At 43.3% G+C, this 21,956-nt stretch overlaps 2 protein-coding genes across 7 annotated transcripts in view; one reads left to right on the plus strand and one right to left on the minus strand.

Moving 5' to 3' along the window:
• lrch2 (leucine-rich repeats and calponin homology (CH) domain containing 2) overlaps positions 1–7,751 on the minus strand; it is an 85,742-nt gene extending 77,991 nt beyond the window's left edge. For all 4 annotated transcript variants that reach the window (XM_020048475.3, XM_020048473.3, XM_020048474.3 and 1 more), the window contains exon 1: positions 7,498–7,751. In XM_020048475.3, coding sequence (XP_019904034.1) covers positions 7,498–7,738 — 241 coding nt within the window. In that variant the 5' untranslated portion in view covers positions 7,739–7,751. The remainder of the gene's footprint in view (positions 1–7,497) is intronic.
• Positions 7,752–8,302: 551 nt separating this feature from the next.
• si:dkey-17o15.2 (UAP56-interacting factor) lies at positions 8,303–21,831 on the plus strand. Of its 3 annotated transcripts, XM_034293268.1 has the most exons (9): positions 8,303–8,584; positions 9,093–9,248; positions 9,367–9,503; positions 10,092–10,165; positions 14,302–14,392; positions 20,483–20,538; positions 20,629–20,703; positions 20,959–21,061; positions 21,168–21,831. In XM_034293268.1, the coding sequence occupies exons 1-9, from the start codon at positions 8,491–8,493 to the stop codon at positions 21,288–21,290; spliced, it is 909 nt and encodes a 302-aa protein (XP_034149159.1). In that variant the 5' UTR covers positions 8,303–8,490; the 3' UTR covers positions 21,291–21,831. The 3 variants fall into 3 exon arrangements, 2 of the variants coding, with proteins under 2 accessions (XP_034149159.1, XP_028976772.1); XR_003781936.2 differs by lacking the exon at positions 14,302–14,392; XM_029120939.2 differs by lacking the exons at positions 10,092–10,165; positions 14,302–14,392.
• The last annotated feature ends 125 nt before the right edge of the window (positions 21,832–21,956 follow it).

The following is a 21,956-nucleotide window of genomic DNA, read 5'->3' on the forward strand; positions in this document are numbered from 1 at the left end:
CTATTTTACTTCTACACATTTCTGTCAGAATGTTTACATTTAACTTTTTAGAGTAAAACATTTTTGCTTTATCTCCAGTGACTAAAGATGTATTTTCTGATATACACATACAGATTTCTTTAAGATATATGTTCAGGCATTTTTAAGCTCTATTAATTAAATAGAGACAGGGGAGAATGTTTTTACTGAAAGAGGAGTTAGCGGTCCGTAGCTAAAACTATTGAATTGTTGGCTGTGCAGCAAGTGTTACTACTTCATTAATCTATTTTCTTTATCTACAGAAAATGTGCTAAAATGCCCCAAACAAATATGCATTACATTGCTATTTTTGAATGCGCAGTGTAGTGTCTTTTTCCCCTCTGGGGTGTGCTGGGGTAGACAGGGGGAATGCAGAAGCATGCTGACCTGAAGGCTCCAACATATGGCCAGGATGGGCTCTACTCTCTTTAGCCTCTCTCCAAGGTCAGGGCAACAGCTTACAGCTCTCACACATTCCCACGGGAAAACAAAGTGAATGCCCATAGAATGTCAACTGCATGCTGCAAACACACACTTTCGTGTCGGCCTGGCTCTCTATTTCTTTTAATCGTTATCATGTAAACTCCACACACACACAAAGACACACATGCTACATCTCCTGTTTTCTTAGCAAGGGGGTGCAACTTTCCCTACCATTCCATTCTGCTTCTACAGTGTTCCATCAACACACAACACAGACATGTTTTGACTATTCCTGCAAGGACTCAATTAGAAATATTTTGAGTTGTTTGGAAGCATTTTGGAAGAACTCATGGAAGTCTTTTAGAAACTATGTTGCTGTGATGAAACTTAAGAATAAAACCCTATAGAATACCATGCTCTAAATAGTGTAGTGTTACTATATTTAATTAATTTACAGTAGTATTCACTGCAGTGCTTATTCATGTATTGTTTTTGTCTGTAATAGTGTTTATAATAGTTCTTAATATACAGTGGGGAGTACTTGAGTATTTGGTACACTGCCGATTTTGCAGGTTTTCCTATTTACAAAGCATGTAGGTCTGTAATTCTGATCATAAGTACACTTCAAATGTGAATTTGCATTTTATTGCACAACATAAGTATTTGATTACCTACCAGTAAGAATTCCGGCTCTCACAGACCTGTTAGCCCTCCTGTTCTCCACTCATTACTGTTTGAACTCGTTACCTGTATAAAAGACACCTGTCCACACACTCAATCAAACAGACTCCAACCTCTCCACAATGGCCAAGACCAGAGAGCTGTGAAAGGACATCAGGGATGAAATTGTAGACCTGCACAAGGCTGGGATGGGCTACAGGACAATAGGCAAGCAGCTTGGTGAGAAGGCAACAACTGTTGGCGCAATTATTAGAAAATGGAAGAAGTTCAAGATGACGGTCAATCTCCCTCACTCTGGGGCTCCATGCAAGATCTCACCTCGTGGGGCCTCAATGATCATGAGGAAGGTGAGGGATCGGCCCAGAACTACATGGCAGGACCTGGTCAATGACCTGAAAAGAGCTGGGACCACAGTCACAAAGAAAACCATTAGTAACACACAACGCCATCATGGATTAAAAATCTGCAGTGCAAGCTATGTCCCCCTGCTCAAGCCAGCGCATGTCCAAGCCCGTCTGAAGTTTGCCAATGACCATCTGGATGATCCAGAGGAGGAATGGGAGAAGGTCATGTGATCTGATGAGACAAAAATATAGCTTTTTGGTCTAAACTCCATTCACCGTGTTTGGAGGAAGAAGAAGAATGAGTAAAACCCCAAGAACACCATCCCAACCGTGAAGCAAGGAGGTGGAAACATCATTCTTTGGGGATGCTTGTCTGCAAAGGGGACAGGACGACTGCACCGTATTGAGGAGAGGATGGATGGGGCCATGTATCGCGATCTTGGCCATCAACCTCCTTCCCTCAGTAAGAGCATTGAAGATGGGTCGTGGCTGGGTCTTCCAGCATGACAACGACCCGAAACACACAGCCAGGGCAACTAAGGAGTGGCTCCGTAAGAAGCATCTCAAGGTCCTGGAGTGGCCTAGCCAGTCTCCAGACCAGAACCCAATACAAAATCTTTGGAGGGAGCTGAAAGTCCGTACTGCCCAGCGACAGCCCCGAAACCTGAAGAATCTGGAGAAGGTCTATATGGAGGACTGGGCCAAAATCCCTGCTGCAGTGTGTGTAAACCTGGTCAAGAACTACATTAAATGTATGATCTCTGTAATTGCAAACAAAGTTTTCTGTGCCAAATATTAGGTTCTGCTTTTCTGATATATCAAATACTTATGTCATGCAATAAAATGCAAATTAATTACTTAAAAATCATACAATGTGATTTTCTGGATTTTTTTAGATTCCATCACTCACAGTTGAAGAGTACCTATGATAAAAATTACAGACTTCTACATGCTTTGTAAGTGGGAAAACCTGCAGAATTGGCAGTGTATCAAAATACATTTTACAAGCACTAAAGCCTGTCCACAAACTGTGTGTAGATAGAACTTTAACCTGACTGCTTACTTATGCTCTATATTCTATCACATGACGGAAACACAAAATATGATGTATATCAAGTATTCATGAAACTAAGCAAGTTAGAGAAAAAATAAACAACACAAACAATGAGTCATATTGTGGCCTGTAACATAAGGGGGAGCCAAATACTTTCATTACATTACAATCATTTCTCAAATTATTTTATTTTTAGTAGTACTTTGATCTTACATAGAAAAAAAACATGTATCTAACCATTGATTGAAAATTCTAAGATTATTTTTTTTCTTGATCAAGTAATTATTGTATTAAAAAAATGGAAGCCACAATAATTACAATGGACCAACAACTCTGGAGAGTTTCTGTATGGAGGAATGTCCTCAAATACCTTCCTGTTTTCTCCCAATGCATCAAACATAGGAGATGACTCAAACGGTTTTTTTTCACATCCTTTGTTGGTCATATTTACCTAGTCTACCAATAATTCTGCAAGGCACTGTAGCTACTGGCATTTTCTAAACAGTTATAAGCTAAACTAGCTAGCCACTGTAATCAGTATGCATGTGTTGATTCCAGAAACTGTGCAAAGCTAGTGTAGATTTACAATAATCTCCTGATTGATTTTTGAGTGCTCTCATCTCCATTTTGTTCTATGCAGACAACTTTCAACCAACTAGAGCTTGTCTATAGATACTGCCAACTAGAGAACTAGTCACAGGATACAGAAAACAAAAAAAATTAAAAGGCTGTTTTAATAAATCCCTAACTACAGTAACAAGAAGTGCAAAAAGAGGTAGCTTACCTTCAACTGTGTGTCATGTTCCAGTAGGCCTAATGAGTAGATTTTTTTAACTGTGATTATTATCCAAGAAAGTTGGTAAGATTATGACTTGGCAGCTCCTGTGTACGCATTGCGAAATCAATGTTCCAAATGTGAAGCATAAACCATATTATTGATCATAGGCCTGCGACATGTGGAGGATCAAGGAACAGACATACCTAATTCTACAAATAATATCTCCATGAATGAATAGATAGATTATATTAATCTCCATTACACCCATAGGTAATTGGCTAACAATTTATTACAATGAGAAACACAAAAATGATACAGCTCACATAAGGATTTATATGTCAGAAAAGCCTTTGTGTAGATCAATCAGAAAAAAACACAATTAAAGCCTTTCCATTGTAATGCAACCAAATGTGAAAACGTATACTTATGCAATCCAGTTTATGATATACAAGATTTTCTAAAGGGCATTCGCATTCGTCTTGCGGTTCAGTGTTTTAGCATTCTATTGATTATTCTGTTTGAGATTTCTGTCTGCTTCTGTCTGTTTTTAATGCAGGGCCGCCAGAGGGCTCGAAGATCACAGCCATCCAATATTGGTTTTCGGCCTTGTCCCTTGCATACCGAGATTTCTCTGGATTCTCTGAATCTTTTAATGATATTACGTTCCGTATAACCCCAAACTCTTTGCAATTTTACATTGAGAAACATTATTATTAAATTGTTGCACTATTTGCCTGTGCAGTCAGAGTGGTGAACCCCTCCCCATCTTTACTTCTGAAAGACTCGTATTGAGACATTCCAGCATGCTTTGTTATAGCATTACACAACTTTTCCAGTCTTTTGTTGCCCCTTTCCCAGCTTTTTTGTAATGTGCTGCTGGCATCAAATTAAAAGTGGGCATTTATTTTTTATGAAACAATGAAATGTCGCAGTTTCAACATTTTATATGTTGCCTTCTCTGGGCCCAAGCTCAATTAAGATGGACTGAGGCAGAGTGGAAAAGGTATACTTATGCAATCAAGTTTATGATATATATATATTTTTTTAAAGGGAATTCATCGTACTCTGAAAGACACCATTTCAATCCCCCCAGTGCTCTTTGAACAGAGCCATCTGACAGTTGAATTTTGGTGGAGGATTTTATGACGCCAGTTTAAGAATGGTATGTCTTCCATTACTTTTGGAGGCAACTACTTTACTGCAAAGGCCTTCAATTTTCCTCACGTTCTAAACCACAATGTGTCACAATCATGTGTAAATTATAAAATAACTTCTTTATCTCTCCAAAAAACACTGCTTGTCCTCTCTGCACTACTATGCACAACATACTTAATTTTACAGAGACATAGACATGACTCAACTCACCAGGCACAAAGAAAAACTCAAAACAGTACAAGACAATTTTCTTCTTTCCTTACATAATTTCTGAAAATTATGTAACCCGAAATTAGAACATCACCCGAAATTACCATCAACCCTACATGTCTTCAAACTCACTCTTTTCACAGACTGCGATTCATCTATTCTTGGTGAGGTCCTCACAATATTTCTCACTTTTAAATAACTTCTTAAGTAACTCCATGTCGGAAAGCCTTGCCTCTCATTGTCCTAAGACGGGAACATCCCATCCTATGTGATTAATCAAACAATGAGCCTGCTCTGTCACAACTACATAACCAGCCAAGCTAGAAATAGCTCAACAAGCCTCTTGTCTTCACCACTTCATTTTTCAGACAATGCTCTGGTATTCTTTTGCAATGACAGACCATGACAACCATATACACTTTACATAACACTTATCATTTCTTATGCAGCTGATGAACTGCATAGTTAGTATATGTGCAGCAGCTAATGAAAACATCTCAATCCAAAAATAGAAAAAAAACAAGTAGTTCCTTTTCTGGCTGAAGGAACATTTCATGTATAATTCAACCCAAGCTTCAAAGTAGGGTTGAATAAATCAACATCTCTGATGCAGGCTGTTTGGCCTAGTGTATGTGTCTCCAAAGCAGAGGGGACTCCAACATTTAGGAAACAACTCTTTACTTAAAGGTACAAAATACACATTATTCCTCTCTAAGCATTTTGACATACATGCATTCGGATTTTACAACCATCGTAGACTTTCTGCTATCTGAATCTGACTCATTGAGTGCTGACCAGGCTGGTGTTTAACAATTCTCCTTTCTTTTTAAATCAAGGGTTAGTGCCACATTTTGGCGATCAAGCCATTGATCTACTTCAATAGGCCATTGATCTACTTTCATTCATTTGAGGCAATGCTAGCTGGGATGAACTCATTGACAAGAAGTCTACGAGAACAGTTAGCATATTATCCTTTCCATTAGACTTCTGGTAATGTGACAAACTGTAGTTAGCAAATGTGTTTACGCTAGTTGGCAACACCCTTCAAACTGAAGATCTTCATCTGACTCTTGGGAGGAAGATAAAGGGTTTCACTGGCTAAATCCCCAACTACCCCTTTAACGTTGCACGCCACAATGAATCTGGATAAGCATTTGATGTCTGACAGCCTAGATATTTTGACAGCCTAGGTATTTTGTGCAACTCTGCATGTAAAATCTGCTTGCTCGCACTTCCTCAACAGCTAAACATAATTGTTGCATCCGAAACATGGAGACATCAAACACACTGGCCTTTGTGAACGTGTCAGTGTCTTGAATTTGCCAAATACTTACCCAGCAGAGTAGCCAACAAGACTCACAAAGACCATGTCATTAATTATACACTCACATCACAAATACAAACACAAAGTAGACTATAATTCATACTGTGACAAATACTTCCTCATGAGCTAGACTAGGTCCGTAAAAGGAAGACCCAGTTCCTCTGAAACCAGGAGCTTGTTTGGAAAGCATGTGTGTGTATTCAGGATGTGGCAGGGTTTGAGCCAGAAACAACATCAAATTTCATACATGGGCACTAACTCCATCAATGAGGCCTTGATTGGAGACAATGGCAACCTATACAGCCAGAACAATTCGGCACACATTATAAACGGCCCTTTTGAATCATTGTCATACTAAATCACAGTGCTATTCCCACATGTAGAGTAGCCATATCTTATTAAGACAACTACAGCCCATTACACTCTAAAGAGAAATTACAAACAAAAGTACAGCTAAGCAATATCAAACATGGAGAATAGTTTGTGGGACTGTATCGTCACCACCATTATGCTTGAAATGGCCACACAATCAGGCAGCAAATACATTATGTACCGCTGTTATAGACACTGCTGCATGGGAAACCAACAGCATCGGTTTGTAAGATAAATTCATGCTTTATCATGCTGTCCAAAATATGTAGACAAGGGCAGGACAACAGACTGATTAAATAAACTAGACTATGGGTATTGTATAGTAAAGGCCTGCTCAGCCATTAGGTAGATCACATCAATAGCCGACATCAGCGTTTCTTCTTACATGATGTTTGACCTCGAGAAAAAAAAATCTAAAAATGTAATGTCCATTAGTTTAATTGATGCTCCTACAATTATGAACGGAAATAAAACCGATGGGTCTGTTAAATCTAGATCTATCTCTATAAAGGGTAAAATGCGCTCATGCACCCATCACAGGAGTAAAAGAAACGGTGTGCATCTTTTGTCTTGGGCTGCCGGAGACAAAATAGCCTCTCAGTGAAATGCTACAAAAATGCCATTTTATTAGTAACTGGATAGGGTTTCAAAATCCTCTCAACATTAGCTGATAATTTACTTCACAGAGACAAGCTAACCAGCATCTAAATGTAGGTTAATGTAAAGCCGCTCTATCGCATTGACTGGTTTGCGCTTATCTAATTTCATTCATGCATATGTTCTCAATAGCTGAGCGATAGGGGAGCCGGCGACCAAAACAACGAGACCAGTCGTTGCCGCGGCAATGCACGCACTATTTTAGACTACGTCAATACTATGACACATTTTTACACATATATCCCCACCGTTCTGTTCTTTGCGAAGTCGCTTGATATAAGAGAAAATGCAACACAGTCTAATCCACTGTAAATAAGGCAGAGCAAATGTAGAAAACATGCAAATGACACCCAGGAAATAAAGTAGAGCCCCGCGTTCAGTAGTATATGTGCTGGCTACTTTGTTACATGTGGCACGCCTATTTGTAAAACCAGCTAAGGCCATCAGGGCTCTCAGCATTATCCAGCATTTTGAAACTCACCTGCCTGCGTAGTATCTGTAAGATCATAGCTCGGTCCAGGGTAGTCCCTAAGCTTCCTACCACTAAGATTCAACGTCCCTGAGCACACGGCATCCTCCAGAGCGCGGTCTAAGCTCCGGGCTGTGTGGAGTTGGTGCTGATGCTGGTTGATACCCGGGTTCCAATGAGGACCGTTGGATATGTGGTGGTTTGGAAGAGCCGTTACAGCTCCCACACCTCCCTGACTCGACGCCATTTTCATAAGAGGAATTAGTCGTACAATAATAACCGCGGCAGTTTCTCCGCCCATGCGCACATGGTAGACACTCCGGGGATGTTCGGGGAAGGGCTTTTGAGAGGGCGTGGGCACGCTTTGGGGAGGTGGGGGATTGAAAAAGATAGGTGCACGCCTTTTATTATGGGAGAACACATTCTGTTGGAACATGGAGCGCTATTAAAAAACTGTAGCAGCTGTAACTAATAGCGAGTATTTTTCAATTGAACTAAGTTTTGGATTGATTAAATAAGAACTTAATTCTCTTTCAAATGAATGACAGTTCCGCCTCTGACAGAAGTCAGTTGTACCAAACTACAATTCATGGTACAGGCAACATTTATGAATCTGGAATGGCTGTCACTTGTACAAGTGCAGGATACCTCCCACACTGTTGCACTCTTCTTAATACCAGTATGTTTGCTTGCCATGAGTGAGGCCTACTCTACTGTTAGAACATGAGCTATTTTAGGCGCTGTCATGCAGTGTGTCGAATTCATTACGTTACAGGGTTGGGTTGCCTCTTTGGACATAATAAGCTAAACAGACTAACTGTACCAGCTGCCTAGGCAAGAGAGGGTCTCAATGTATGAGAGAATAGCAAAAGTGCTCGTTTTTGCTTAGTTCCAGTTAATTATAATTACTTTACGCTGAAGGAAAACGTTGGTTAGAAGAGTTTAAATTGGAAATAATAAGTGATAGTGGGTCAACAGTTCAGCACAGTGTGGCGACACTGAAGAATGGAAGACACAATTACCGCGGTTGAACCCACTGCTATGGAGCAGTCAGAACCACAGGATCCCTGCAGCTCTCAGAAGATTGACTTGTCACTAGGTTAGACATGTTCTAAAGATTATTTTCAGTACTTGTGTTAACCAATCCAATAGCATTCCTGTAAACAAAGTGTCAAGTTCATGTCTATCTTGTTGCACTATGTTATCTATTATTGTTTGATTATTAGGCCTATCTTATTGTCTTATTCTAATCTGACTCATACTTAGACACTGTGGTTCAATACCTGTAGTTTACATCAATATACTTCAGAGTGAACTGACTTCATTCCCCTTTGGTCTTCATGTAATATCTGTCAATTTCATCTTTGGTACTGTAGTGGAGATGTAGGCCTGCTGTTAAAATCTAATCTTGGTGTGATCTCAAAGGAGCTCATTCATTATTGTCATATTCTAGTGAGCATGGCAGACATAATGCCACAGTAATTTTGGACCCCATTATCTCCCCTTACACATTATGGATTCAGCTTCTCAAATGACATGGGGAAGTGGATCATTTCAGGGCTAGTTGTCAGTCGCTTACACTGACTGGGTTACTTTTCTGTTCTCAGATGACATCATCAAACTGAACAGGAAAGAGCACAAGGCGAATCAGGCTGCCAAAAAGGGGCGACGTGTTACAAACAAAAACACTGCCCTAAAGAAACTCGAAAGGGCAGGACAACAGACATTTCCTTTTAAACACGGGGCATATCAGTTCCCACGAGGTAGGCCTAGCGCATTTGTGTATGGTTGCATATCCTTCCTTATCATAACGTTCTTCATTACTCTGCATGTCACCTCATACTGAGAATGAACTGTACTGTACTATATCTCTGTTTTTAGGATCCAACAGGTCGCCGTACATGAGACCCCCTTTTCCTGCCTTTTACAGAATAAAAGCATATTTCAAAAAGGCTCCTTTTGGAGTCCCTCACCTCAAAGGTGTGAGCCCTTTAAAAAGAGCTCCTTTGAACACAAAGGTACTGTATGTGCAGTGGAAATAAAGCCAACCTAACCAATCGTTTAATCAGTGTTACTCTGTGAGTTGGGTGGACTGTAGAAGGACGAGGAATTCAGCAAATGAATCCAGTCTGGTAGAGTTTGGAGTTCTTGTACCCGTTAGTGAGATGGTTGTTCCAATTTATATGATTTAGGTTTAGGTAGCCTCAAATATCAATCTTCCCAACCCTAGCAGTCATTTTCACTGCAGGATGTGGCAGGTGATTAAACGTTTAAATTGTTGGACATGCTTAGTCTGGCTGGATTCCAATAGGAATTACACATCACTTTGCTAGCCAGCATTAAGGTTGATTCAACTCACATTTTTATGGTAACCATCTGCAGTAGGATTGTGAGTTTTTTAAACACTGAGCAAATTCGCAATCCTATCCCAGTTGCCTGCCTTTCGATGGTACATTAAGTCCATATATTATCTTTATATTGTGAAGACAATGAAGCAAATTACTGATTAAATTGTAATACGTGAATGTGATGTAATGTCATGCACATACTGTGTAGTTAAGTTCTATGTCAGATGTCATAAAAAGGTAATTCTTTTTTTTAAGCAGTTTGAAAAACGCAAACCTCTATTCAGGGGTACGTTTTATGAACCATACAGAGGTCCCACCGGAGCTTTGAGAAGGTACAGGATTGCTTAATGTGTCGTCACAGCCCTTTCAAAATGTGTTATATTCTCTGAGACTGACATCTATGGCTTTCAATTGCTCAGAATATGTGGGCTTTGTGTGTATAAATGAATTATGTGCATGGAATTATACTAGGTTGGAAACCCAGGATTTGCAGGGCAGTTATGCAGTTAGGAATCATTCAAATGAGCGCCCAAATGAACTTCCGGATCAGACGGATTGGGCTGTTGGAACCTATACTGGAAAACCATGTTCTCAACACAGAGGTGGAAAATTCAACATTGAAAATTATTGTTCAAGCTCTGTGAAGTTCGATGAGGACCTTTGGTGAACAGCAACTTGTACCTTTTTTAAATTCTCAGCTAGATTGTGGTACAGGACTTGATTGGGCCGCTCGAGGACATTTACCTTTTTATTGTTAAGTAACTCCAGTGTGGCTTTGGCTGTATGTTTTGGGTCATTGTCCTACTGAAAGATATTATGAGGCTGCCACCACCATGCTTCACAGTAGGGACGTCTTTCTTAGGATGATGTGCGGTGTATAGTGCTTAGGGTTGAGGCCAAAACCTCTAGACTCATCAGACAATAGAATCTCCTTTCACTTGGTCTCAGAGTCTCCCACATGCCTTCTGGCAAACTCTTGTAGAGATTTGATGTGAGTTATTTTCTTTTTTGTCACTCTCCCATAAAGGCTACTTTAGTGAAGCACTGTGGCTTTTTTGTAGTATGAACAGTTTTCTCAGCTCAGTTTTAATTCAAACATATTAACAAACTGTGAACTGAAGTTGTCAGAAATAAAGAAATGTAACAACCATGTCTGAGGCACTAACAAAAAGAGACATGTAGATGTTAGGTTCTCATTGGAAAGGAATGCACTGGAATATGCAAATACAGCTTAATCTCTGCTGTCAAAACCACACCTGCAGTTTTTAATAGCTACACATCTTGTGCTACATACATAGTGTGCATTTGTTGTAACAAGTTACAGTATCTCACAAAAGTGAGTACACCCCTCACATTTTTGTAAATATTTGATTATACCCTTTCATGTGACAACACTGAAGAAATTACACTTTGCTACAATGTAAATTATTGAGTGTACAGCTTGTATAACAGTGTACATTTGCTGTCCCCTCAAAATAACAACACACAGCCATTAACGTCTAAACCACTGGCAACAAAAGTGAGTACACCCCTAAGTGAAAATGTCCAAATTGGGCCCAAAGTGTCAATATTTTGTGTGGCCACCATTATTTTCCAGTACTGCCTTAACCCTCTTGGGCATGGAGTTCACCAGAGCTTCACAGGTTGCCACTGGAGTCCTCTTCCACTCCTCCATGACGACATCACAGAGCTGGTGGATGTTAGAGACCTTGTAATCCTCCACCTTCCGTTTGAGGATGCCCCACAGATGCTCAATAGGGTTTAGGTCTGGAGACATGCTTGGCCAGTCCATCACCTTTACCCTCAGCTACTTTAGCAAGGCAGTGGTCGTCTTGCAGGTGTGTTTGGGGTCGTTATCATGTTGGAATACTGCCCTGCGGCCCAGTCTTCTAAGGGAGGGGATCATACTCTGCTTCAGTATGTCACAGTACATGTTGGCATTCATGGTTCCCTCAATGAACTGTAGCTCCCCGGTGCCGGCACCACTCATGAAGACCCAGACCATGACACTCCCACCACCATGCTTGACTGTAGGCAAGACACACTTGTCTTTGTACTCCTCACCTGGTTGCCACCACATACGCTTGACACCATCTGAACCAAATATGTTTATCTTGGTCTCATCAGACCACAGGACAGGGTTCCAGTAATCCATGTCCTTAGTCTGCTTGTCTTCAGCAAACTGCAAGTTTATCTTTAGAAGAGTCTTCCTTGTGGGACGACAGCCATGCAGACCAATTTGATGCAGGGTGCGGCGTATGGTCTGAGCACTGACAGGCTGACCCCCCACCCCTTCAACCTCTGCAGCAATGCTGGCAGCACTCATACGTCTATTTCCCAAAGACAACCTCTGGATATGATGCTGAGCATGTGCACTCAACTTCTTTGGTCGACCATGGCGAGGCCTGTTCTGAGTGGAACCTGTCCTTTTAAACCGCTGTAGGGTCTTGGCCACCATGCTGCAGCTCAGTTTCAGGGTCTTGGCAATCTTATAGTATAGGCCAGGGCTGGCCAACCCTGTTGCTGGGGAGCCACATTCCTGTAGGTTTTCTCTCCAACTCTTATTCAGCACACCTGATTCTAATTAGTAGTTGGATGAAAAGCAGACTCATGTTAGTCAAAAATGAGGCTGAAGAGAAAACCTACAGGACTGTGGCTCTCCAGGAACAGGATTGGCCAGCCCTGGTCTAGGCCATCTTTATGTAGAACAACAATAGTTTTTTTTTCAGATCCTCAGAGAGTTCTTTGCCATGACTTGCCATGTTGAATGTCCAGTGACCAGTATGAGGGAGTGTGAGAGCGATGATACCAAATTTAACACACCTGCTCCCCATTCACACCTGAGACCTTGTATCACTAACGAGTCACATGACACCGGGGAGGGAAAATGGCTAATTGGGCCCAATTTGGACATTTTCACTTAGGGGTGTACTCACATTTGTTGCCAGCGGTGTAGACATTAATGACTGTGTGTTGAGTTATTTTGAGGGCACAGCAAATGTACACTGTTATACAAGCTGTACACACACTACATTGTAGCAAAGTGTCATTTCTTCAGTATTGTCACATGAAAAGATATGATCCAATATTTACAAAAATGTGAGGGGTGTACTCGTGAGATACTGTACATTGCATTTACTTTATGGTGTTTTTCTATCTAAACACAGTAACACATTTTCACTGAAATTCTACTTTTCAGATATTTAGCAGACGCTGTTATCCAGTGGGTCTTACACTTAGTGGACATACATTTTAAGACACTGAGCCATTTAGAATTATTGGCACCATTTTGAAAGGCAAATGAAAAATTTTATGAAAGAACTTTAGGGACAACAGTTCCTGTAGAGGCGGGACGACTGGTTTTTACATCAGCATTTGTCACAAAGTGCTTTTACAAAACACCCAGCCCGAAATCTCAACAGAGTTGAAGCACAGTGGCTAGGAAAAACTCCCTAAAGGGGCCAAAATTTTGTAAGAAACCTAGAGAGGAACCAGGCATGATCAGTCCTCTTCTGGCTGTGCCAGGTGAACATTTTAAGAGCACAAGTTGTAATAATTAACAAGGATTTACAATGGAGAAAGAGAACTGACCCTACTCCCCCAGCACAATAATATAGCAGCGTAAAACCTTGGGGCTGAGATAGCTTCATAGGCAAGCATTATGGTTTTCTAGTGAATGCAAGCTTCCACTGGAAGCCAGTGTTGTGTGGAAGAGCTTGTGACAGGAGCACTTGGGATGGTTGAATACCAGGAGCACTTGGGATGGTTGAATACCAGGAGGGCCGCAGTATTCTAGATAAGTTGCAGGGGATTGGATGGCACAAGTGGGGAGTCATTACAACAGATCGTTCTGGTTGTCCAGATGACTGGAAAACAACTGGATTAGTACCGGAGCCGCTTCCAGTGTGAGGAGTTGTGGAGCATGAACCTGCCAAAGTGTCATCACATTGATTGCGAAAATTACATGGCATTGTCTAGGGATCTTTGAGCTCTGGGAGGGAGACACTAGAGTTATCAAACACAGTGGAGAAGTCTTGGATGTCTTCAAAAGGTTTACATGAAGTTTGTCAAGAGTCATCTCTATTGTGTTGGTTAAAGACAGTGGGGAGAGAGGATAGCTTTTATTGAAAGAGCTGTGGGTACCACCCTAGACCACTAAAAGAGTTTCATTTTATTTGAAGCATAGATACAAGCAGATAAATGCAACAGCAATGTCTCTCGCACGAACAAACAGTCATTCAAAAGGAATGCACCACAATATGCAAATACAGCATGATACCCTATATCATTATAACCACACCCTGGTTTGTTCTCTCCGCTGAGTAAACCAGTCAGTGTGTTTTAAATGGATTACCGTACATAAACATGTTCTGGTGTTTCAGTCTAAACATGGTGATAAATTTAAAAGTTTACAGGAAACTATATGATTTGACCCAGTTTATGAGAATAGTTTGTCTCACCATATTAGGCCCTCTCCCCAATCCAGAGGACAGAAGCAACAACTATTCCAGCCCAAACCAAGACAGGGGAGTGCAAGGCCATTCGTCCTCAACAGAGGGGTATTTCGTTATTTTCCTATTAATATCATTTACACTGAACTTATAATAAACTGTGTAATATAGCCAGGAAAAAAAGATTGTGACTTACAAAACCTGACCAACTCTCTGCCATAACTGAATTCCAAATGGTGTCTGTTTGAGAACTGTTACGATCTGAGGAGGTTGCAGGACAGGTGCAGATGTGGTGGAATGAACGGGTATTTATTTCCAAAAGCATGACACATGACCATAACATGCAACAATGACTGACAAAACCCACTAGGGAAGGAAGACCTTAAATAGAAACTTAAGGAGACATAGGTGACAGCAATACATTAACTCAACTGAACATAGAAAAAGGAAAACTAGAACCAAAACACAGAACATAGAAAAGGAAAGACCAGCAGAGGCCATGGCCGGCCGTTGCAGTACCCCCTCACCTCAAGACATGGTTCCAGCCGCAAGACAAGAACTGGGGGGGCACCAAGGCAGAGGCTCGTCATCCCACCCCTCTGGGGGTGGGAGCAGGGCCCCCGCATTGAACCCCCGCTCCTTCTGAGGACCCCATAGCCACACCCAAAAAATTATTTGTGGAGGACTCTGGCTGGTGGATGGACGTGGAGCATGCACGGGGGGGGGCCGCTGGCATTGCCACCATCTTCACCTCGGTTGTAGCTGGGATTGGTCCTGGGGTGGCTACAGGGCTAGCCAGCCTTCCAGTGGATGGTGGTACAAAGCTGATCAGCCACCCAGGGGGTGACAGTAGTGATCCTAGAGTCAGAATCTGGCCATCCGAGGAGTTCCCCTACCATCCACTTTAGCTGTGTACTTTGTATTCAGTCAGTCATTCTGTTACAATCTGAGGAGGTTGCAGGACACAGTCACAAAGATGGTGGAACAAAAGGGAATTCATTTCCAACTGCTTGACACACCATGACAACCATAACATGCAACAACAACTCACAAAACACACTAGGGAAGAAGGAACTTAAATAGGAACTTAACAAGGGGTTAACGATACACAGATGACAGCAATAAACTAACGAGACTGAACATAGAAAAAGGAAAACTAGAACCAAAACACACAGAACATAGAAATGGAACGACCGGCATGGCACAGACTGTGGCTGGCCATTACAAATATTGTTTTCCAAAACAATGAAATTCAAACTCAGTCACTGGAAGATTTGGTTTTATGTTGGCATGTATTTGTAGAGAAATGCAAATGTTTGCTTGCACAAGTATTGAACCCCTGTGCTGTGGAAGCTCCCATGCAGGCACGATTTAATTTGGTCCTATCATTGCCATTTTTTTTTGTTCAGTGGCATCTAGCGAACAAGTCACTAAGATGTCTGCAAATATCGAACTGTTTGTGACACAAATGCTTGGTATACATCAATCCAAAGGGAAGAGCACTGGCAGCTCCAGGCTGGGGCAGAACGAGTTTTGCAGGAGTTAAAACAAGAATAAGCCTAGCACTCTCATTAACACCCCCAATAACTATTCAGGAACCCTTCAATGTGCCTCAGTCGAGCCAACTGCCTGTGAAGGAGACAATGCATTGAGCGACCATTCATCGATAAGATGCATGTCACTCGAGTCCAAAATGAGTTATGCGAGTAATCGGCATCCCCGGTGATCAGCAATCCCTGGCCTCGACCTTGCTTCATCTTGGCTCCCTAGTAAAAATGTGTGGTGCCACTGGTGGGGGAGAGCTAGGGGAACAAGATGGTTATCCCTCAACACTCAGCGCTCTATCAAGAAGCCACAGAGAGGCCAGAAACCACTTTGAAGGAGCTACAGAATTCAGCGACTGGGAGTGAATTAATGATGCAGTCAATCATATTAAGAGCTCTGAATGAACAATCAACCATTTTAAGTTGTATAATTATTTGTATAATATTGGCCTGTATGGGAGGGAGGCAAGAAAAAGGCTGTTACTTAGAAGTACCATCTTTCAAACATGAGAGTGGCCCACTAGGATGTGGGACAATGTTTTGTGTTCACATGAGACCAAGATTTTAGCATTTAGAAGTACTACAAGTGCCTAAGTATTGGGTGGCAGCATTATGGTGTGGAGATGCTTCTCAAAATAAACATGTAGTCAAAATTGACTTGAAAAATAAAATCTTGAAAAATACTGCAAGGGAACCTGCTAAAAAAACTGAAGCTTGGAAGGAATTTCAGCAAGACAATTATCCCAAGCCAAAGCAACATTGGAGCCCCTTAAGAACAAAAAGGTGCATGACCTACAGTGGTCCAGTCAAAATCCTGATCTCAATCCAATTCAGAATCTGTAGCACTATTTGAAAATGAACATAGTCCAAGCAACCTAAACAACCTGGAGCAAATCTGCCAAGAAGAATTGGTCAAGATCACTCCCACAGTATTTGCAAAACTGGTATATACTTAACAAAAGACTTAAAACTGTTGCATGGAAAAGGGGCTGTAACAAATATTAATGTGTTGGGGTGGAATACAATTTTGGTTTTATTTCCTTGCAAATATTTCCCAACATAAAACCAATGTCACCTAACAATAATATATTTTGAGTTTCAGTGTTTTCAAAATAAAATACCAAATAGAACAAAATGTCAATGTAAAATGTCAATGTAGCCCCTCCTTGAACTGCCACCTTAACGTGGTGGAGGGGTTTGAGTACCCGAGTGACCCTAGGAGTTATGTTGTCTGGGGCAATATGCCCCTGGTAGGGTCTCCCAAGGCAAACAGGTCCTAGGCGACGGGTCAGACTAAGAGCGGTTCAAAACACCCCTTAATGATGAATATTTTCTTGAGTTCCGTGACGTCGCCCGGTATGGCGCAGCCGGGGCCGGGGCCCCACCCTGGAGCCAGGCCCGGGGTTGGGGCTCGTACGCGAGCGCCTGGTGGCCGGGCCTTTCCCCATGGGGCCCGGCCGGGCTCAGCCCATAAGGGGTCGGTGCAGAGAGGATCGGGCGGCAGTCGAAGGCGGGGGCCTAAACAACCCGATCCCTGGACACGGAAACTAGCTCTAGGGACGTGGAACGTCACCTCGCTGGTGGGGAAGGAGCCTGAGATCGTGCGTGAGGTTGAAAGGTTCCGACTAGAGGTAGTCAGGATCACCTCTACACACGGCTTGGGCTCTGGAACCACACTCCTTGAGAGAGGATGGACTCTTCACCACTCTGGAGTTGCCCATGGTGAGAGGCGGCGGGCTGGTGTGGGTTTGCTTATAGCTCCCCAGCTCTGCCGCCATGTGTTGGAGTTTACCCCGGTGAACGAGAGGGTCGTTTCCATGCGCCTACGGGTCGGGGATAGGTCTCTCACTGTTGTTTGTGCCTACGGGCCGAACGGCAGTGCAGAGTACCCAACCTTCTTGGAGTCTCTGGGAGGGGTGCTGGAAAGTGCCCCGACTGGGGACTCTATCGTTCTACTGGGGGACTTCAACGCCCACGTGGGCAACGACAGTGACACCTGGAGGGGTGTGATTGGGAGGAACGGCCCCCGTGATCTGAACCCGAGCGGTGTTCAGTTATTGGACTTCTGTGCTAGTCACAGTTTGTCCATAACGAACACCATGTTCAAGCATAAGGGTGTCCATCAGTGCACATGGCACCAGGACACCCTAGGCCGCAGGTCGATGATCGGCTTTGTTGTCGTTTCATCTGACCTGCGGCCGTATGTCTTGGACACTCGGGTGAAGAGAGGGGCGGAGCTGTCAACTGATCACCACCTGGTGGTGAGTTGGAGCCGATGGCGGGGGAGGAAGCTGGACAGAGTCTCCTGTCAGAGAGATCTTTAACTCCCACCTCCGGCAGAGCTTCGACTGGATCCCGAGGGAGGCTGGAGATATTGAGTCCGAGTGGACCATGTTCTCCACCGCCATTGTCGAAGCGGCCGCTCGGAGCTGTGGCCGTAAGGTCTCCGGTGCCTGTCGAGGCGGCTATCCCCGAACCCGGTGGTGGACACCGGAAGTAAGGGATGCCGTCAAGCTGAAGAAGGAGTCCTATCAGGCCTGGTTGGCTTGTGGGACTCCTGAGGCGGCTGGGAGGAGTTCGGTGAGGCCATGGAGAAGGACCATCGGCTGGCCTCGAAGAGATTCTGGCAAACCGTCCGGCGCCTCAGGAGAGGGAAACAGTGCTCTACCAACGCTGTTTACAGTAGAGGTGGGCAGCTGTTGACCTCAACTGGGGATGTCGTCGGGCGGTGGAAGGAGTACTTCGAGGATCTCCTCAATCCCGCTGTCACGTCTTCCATTGAGGAAGCAGAGGATGAGGGCTCAGAGGTGGACTCGTCCATCACCCGGGCTGAAGTCACTGAGGTGGTCAAGAAACTCCTCGGTGGCAAAGCACCGGGGGTGGATGAGATCCACCCTGAGTACCTCAAGTCTCTGGATGTTGTGGGGCTGTCTTGGTTGACACGCCTGTGCAACATTGCGTGGCGGTCGGGGACAGTGCCTCTGGGATGGCAGACCGTGGTGGTGGTCCCTCTTTTTAAAAAGGGGGACCGGAGGGTGTGTTCCAATTATAGGGGGATCACACTTCTCAGCCTCCCCGGGAAAGTCTATGCCAGGGTTCTGGAGAGGAGAATACGGCCGATAGTAGAACCTCGGATTCAGGAGGAACAGTGTGGTTTTCGTCCGGGCCGTGTAACACTGGACCAGCTCTATACCCTCTACGGGGTGTTGGAGGGTTCATGGGAGTTTGCCCAACCAGTCCACATGTGTTTTGTGGATTTGGAGAAGGCATTCAACTGTGTTCCTCGTGGCATCCTGTGGAGGGTGCTTCGGGAATATGGGATCCTGGGTCCTTTGTTAAGGGCTGTCAGGTCCCTATACGACCGAAGTAGGAGCTTGGTCCGCATTGCCTCCAGTAAGTCAGACTTGTTCCCAGTGCATGTTGGACTCCGGCAGGGCTGCCCTTTGTAACCGGTTCTGTTCATAATTTTTATGGACAGAATTTCTAGGCGCAGCCAGGGGCTGGAGGGTGTCAGGTTTGGGGACCACACAATTTCGTCTTTGCTCTTTGCGGATGATGTTGTCGTGTTGGCCCCTTCAAACCAGGACCTTCAGCATGCGCTGGGACGGTTTGCAGCCGAGTGTGAAGCGGTGGGGATGACAATCAGTACCTCCAAATCCGAGGCCATGGTCCTCAGTCGGAAAAGGGTGGCTTGCCCACTTCAGGTTGGTGGAGAGTGCTTGCCTCAAGTGGAGGAGTTTAAGTATCTAGGGGTCTTGTTCACGAGTGAGGGAAGGATGGAACGGGAGATTGACAGACGGATCGGTGCAGCTTCTGCAGTAATGCGGTTGATGTATCGGTCTGTCGTGGTGAAGAAAGAGCTGAGCCGCAAGGCGAAGCTCTCGATTTTCCGGTCAATCTACGTTCCTACTCTCACCTATGGTCATGAACTTTGGGTCATGACCGAAAGGACAAGATCCCGGATACAGGCGGCCGAAATGAGCTTTCTTCGCAGGGTGGCTGGGCGATCCCTTAGAGATAGGGTGAGAAACTCGGTCACCCGGGAGGAGCTCAGAGTAGAGCCGCTGCTCCTCCACATCGAGAGGGGTCAGCTGAGGTGGCTTGGGCATCTGTTTCGGATGCCTCCGGAACGCCTTCCTGGGAAGGTGTTCCGGTCCCGTCCCACCGGGAGGAGACCCCGGGGAAGACCTAGGACACGCTGGAGGGACTATGTCTCCCGGCTGGCCTGGGAACGCCTCGGTGTCCCCCCGGAAGAGCTGGAGGAAGTGTCTGGGGAGAGGGAAGTCTGGGCATCTCTGCTTAGACTGCTGCCCCCGCGACCCAGCCCCGGATGAAGCGGAAGAAGATGAATGAATGAATGAATGAATGTCAATGTAGTATTTGTAATTCAACAATAGGAGTCAATTGATCAGGGGTCTGACTACTTTGCAAGGCACTGTTCATCATTAAGTACTGTTTAATTAACAGCTTACTGTTTCATTATTGTTTACAATAAATTATTTTAGTAATAGGTACTACATAATGAGTAGCCTACTTTCGCATGGTTTACTATAGATTATTTTAATAGCGTGTAATGCAAATTGATTCATCCTAAGAAATAGCCAACGCAGAAAGGAAACCATGTTAATTTTTGTTATATATCCTGTCCTTCTAGTTTCCTGCAGCAAATGAAAATATCATACCAGAAAAAAAGTACCAGAAAGTGAGAAGGTGAGATTAATTCTATTTGATGATGATAAATGGTTAATAGAAGTAAGGCTGTTTGCTCATCATGTACTCTGATTAAATTACCTGATGTAGTTGGAGAAAGGCGCCCTCTGGTGGTTCTACCTTGACAGTGTCACTTCCCAACTCCATTGCAATTCCAGAGCCATCGTGAGTTACACATACAGTAATATGCCTACACACTGCACATACAGTAATATGCCTACACACTGCACATACAGTAATATGCCTACACACTGCACATACAGTAATATGCCTACACACTGCACATACAGTAATATGCCTATACACTGCAGCCCTGTTGTACTAAAACATATTTGAAGGCTGTAGCTCTAAGTGCACACAGATAGACTATGAAAGCTAATCTTCTATTTGTCTTCTGTCTTTCCCTGATCTCTCTTTTAGAACCAGTGCTAAGCACGCTACAGTGACAGAGGGGGCAGGTGGCAGGATTTCTCAGCCCAAAGGCATCCCTCTCAGGTTTAACTTCAAGGCCACAATAAATCAGGTGACATGCTATTAACAGTTTTTAAAACACATCTGTGTCTTTAGGTTCAGCAGCTACATTCTTTTGATATATGCTGAATCTCACTATCACTGTGACCTTGTTTCAGACTGGATTAACCCTCAATGAGCGCTTTACCTGTATGAGGATAAGGACAGGACCCGGACAGGGCCAACAGAGAGGCAGTGGAAGGGGAAGAGGCCGAGAAGGCCGGACCGTCATCCTACAGTAACCATCATTGATGACCCCTGCACTGTCTGTGGCCTGCTTGAAACATATTCATTATTCACCCTTCCAATATGCTCACATTGAATACACTTTATATTCATGTTGACTTTTGTATGTATGGCACACATTTTAATTACTTTTCTTGGTTTTGTTAATTTTCAGACATGAAGATTTTTTTTGTGGACATGTTTACAGTTTTGAGCAGGGATTAAGGTGACATGCAGTTAATAAAGAACTTTCATTTATGAGATTAAGATGAGCTGAAGTGACAGGCCACAGATACTGTGGTCTAAACATAGACAATTCTTTTGGGAAATCATTTGAGGTTAGGAGAGTGACCTCATACTGTTGCCCACATTATTTATAGCTGTGTGGGGTTGGTATGTATTTGGAGGCCATATTACATTATGTTTACTGCTGCGGACATGAAAATCTACTGATAAAACGTCAAACTTCAGTTTTAGTAAGACAATTACAGCTGAATGAAGTCATGATGAGCAAGTTGTGTCCTAAAACAAGTTTGTTTTCTTGTCATTCAGTTGAAACTCAATTATGAAATATTGATTATTAAAAAAAACTTCATACAATTATATGTTTCATTTGTTTGTTCAGTAAATAGTGTACAATAATATTTTAAATATAATGTCGACGTAGTAAAACGTATATTCCA

Source organism: Esox lucius, chromosome 7 (genome assembly GCF_011004845.1).
Source record: "Esox lucius isolate fEsoLuc1 chromosome 7, fEsoLuc1.pri, whole genome shotgun sequence".
NCBI lineage: Eukaryota > Metazoa > Chordata > Actinopteri > Esociformes > Esocidae > Esox > Esox lucius.